The sequence below is a fragment of the Lipotes vexillifer genome, unplaced genomic scaffold (assembly GCF_000442215.2).
Source record: "Lipotes vexillifer unplaced genomic scaffold, Lipotes_vexillifer_v1.1 scaffold394, whole genome shotgun sequence".
NCBI classification, from domain to species: Eukaryota; Metazoa; Chordata; class Mammalia; order Artiodactyla; family Lipotidae; genus Lipotes; species Lipotes vexillifer.
In genome coordinates, this window is record NW_006791731.1 from 498314 (window position 1) to 500549 (window position 2236).

General features: G+C 62.7%; 1 protein-coding gene across 1 annotated transcript in view; it reads left to right on the top strand.

Moving 5' to 3' along the window:
• Positions 1–229: 229 nt before the first annotated feature.
• Positions 230–2236, top strand: part of SCRT1 (scratch family transcriptional repressor 1) — a 3363-nt gene continuing 1356 nt past the window's right edge. Inside the window, exon 1 of the mRNA XM_007464542.1 lies at positions 230–454. Within this exon, the coding sequence (XP_007464604.1) occupies positions 340–454 (115 nt within the window). The 5' untranslated portion in view covers positions 230–339. The remainder of the gene's footprint in view (positions 455–2236) is intronic.

Below are 2236 nucleotides of genomic sequence, written 5' to 3' on the forward strand. Positions count from 1 at the left end.
CCCCGCCCTCCCAGCCTCCTCCCCCGCCTGTCCAGGGGCGGCACTGCGGGCTGGGAAGCCGGGACCAGAGGAGGAAAGGAAGGAAGGAAGGAAGGAAGGAAGGAAGAGAGAAGAGAGAAGAGAATAGAGAGAAGAAAAGGGATCCCGAGGAGCAGAGGAGGAAACGCAGGACAGGCAGGCAGAAGAGAGGACGGCACTCGCGCGGCAGCACCCAAAGGCCAGAGTGGGGACCCGTGCTGCTTCCGCCGCTCCTCGGATGGTGACGGGGCCCCGCCGCGGCCGCAGCCCCCCCCGCGTCCCGGCTCCGCAGGCCCACAGCGCCGGAGCCCCGCAGGAATCATGCCCAGATCCTTCCTGGTCAAGAAGGTCAAACTTGACACGTTCTCCTCGGCAGACCTCGAGAGCTCCTACGGGCGCGCCCGAAGCGACCTCGGCGAGCGACTGCAGGAGAAAGGTGTGAGCTGGGATGAGGCTGGGGGCGGTGAGGGGCCCAGGGCAGGGCCGGAAGGGGTAGAGGGCCAGAGTGTGGGGCTGGAGGGAGCAGGGGCCCCAGGAAATAGACCCGAGGGAACCAGAACCAGCAGGAGGCGGTGGCTGGAGTGGGGCTTGGAGGGGAGGGAGATGGGGGGTAGGGAGAGGGGAAGGCAGAGGTAGGCCAGAACGGAGCCAAGGCTGGGCAGCGAGAGTGTCAATGCAGGAGAGAGTGTGGGGAACAGGGGGCACGAACAGGAGGTACCTGAATGTACACACTGACCCACACCCTGACCGACACAGCATGGACACCTGCTGACATGACAGGACTTAGCGATGCATGCAAACCCACACTCAGAAAGCTGAGCCTGCTTCGGAGCCCTCTCCTCTTCTTTGGCTACACCTCCAGGACCACCTGCTAGGGCCATCAGGGAAGTGCTATGAGCTCCAGGGAGTAGCCGTGTGGTCCAGTGGGGGCGGCCCACCTGTCAGGGCAAAGGTCCCAGCTGAGGCAGCAGCAGTGTCTTCCTCCCTGAATCCAGGGTCAGGGAGAAGGGTGTGGGCAGGTGGGCTGTGGGCCGGGAAGTCCAAAGTGCTGGAGGCAGGGGGAGGCTCTTTGTGTAAGGGCGCCCAAATTCAAGGACAACTGTTAGCATGCAGGCAAGGGGCCTGAGAGTGCCAGCAGCCTGGGGTGGTAAAAAATGTGTGACCTGAAGAGGCATAAGCCTGTGTGCGAGCCTGTGTGTGGCCATGTGACTGCGTGTGGCCATGTGACTGTGTGCGCTTGTGTGTGACCCTGTATGAGTGTGTGCCTGCCTGTGTGCCACTACATGGGACCATGTGACTCTGAGGCCGCTTTGTGCCCATGTGACTGGTGACCCTAGCTGAGAGTGTCTGGGTGGCTCTGGGTGGCTGCATGTCTGACCCTGCACGAGTAGGTGGCACAGGCCTGGGTCAGCATGCAGCCCACCCTGAGGGGACTCCAGGATTGACAGTGTCTGAGAGGCTGAGTGTAACCCTGAAGAAGCCAGAGCCTGTATTGTGTGGGGTGTGCACTTGTGACTTGGAGGTTGTGAGATCCATCTCATGCCTTGAGAACAGCTGCAGTTACCGGCATGAATAATGCTGCCTGCCAGCAGTTTGTCCCTGTGAAGGTGTCCCCTGGTGGACGCCCTGGCACTGTCTCCAATGCAGTGTCTTCCTGGTCGTCTGTCCTGGGGCTGAGGAAGGCCCCCGTAAAGGATTAGGGCCTGGGGGAAGAGGGCAGTGCGGAACAAGGTAGGACCCAAGGCTGCAGGATGACTGAAGGGAGTGGGGGCAGAAGCAGAGTGCATGGAGGGAGATAGGGCTGGAGCTGAAGGTGGTCAAATCTAGTGAGTAGTGGGAGACCTGGGAGATGAAAGGGAGGTGCTAGAGGGTCTGCAGGAGGTAGAGTTCTCCAGGGCTTGTGGGGAGACCTCGAGCACCGGAGAGGGTCGGCATCAAGGCTGGGCGCGGGTTCTCAGCACAGTGGAAAAGCCGCTGGGAGCCATGAGAGCAGGAGCAACGGGGTCCCTGGACAGGCGGTCCTGGCTTTGTGCGCTGCGGGTCTGCAGTGTGTTGCATAATCAGGGAGAACTGCTGAAGTGGGGAGAACCCGAGGGGGAGGGGGATGAGGGGGACGGGGAGGGGGGAGGGGAGGGAGAGGAGGGCGAGGGAAGCGCCGCCCCTCCCCCCTGACCTTGAAGCTCCGCGGAAGGTGCGGGGCGGCGGGGGGGGGGGGGGG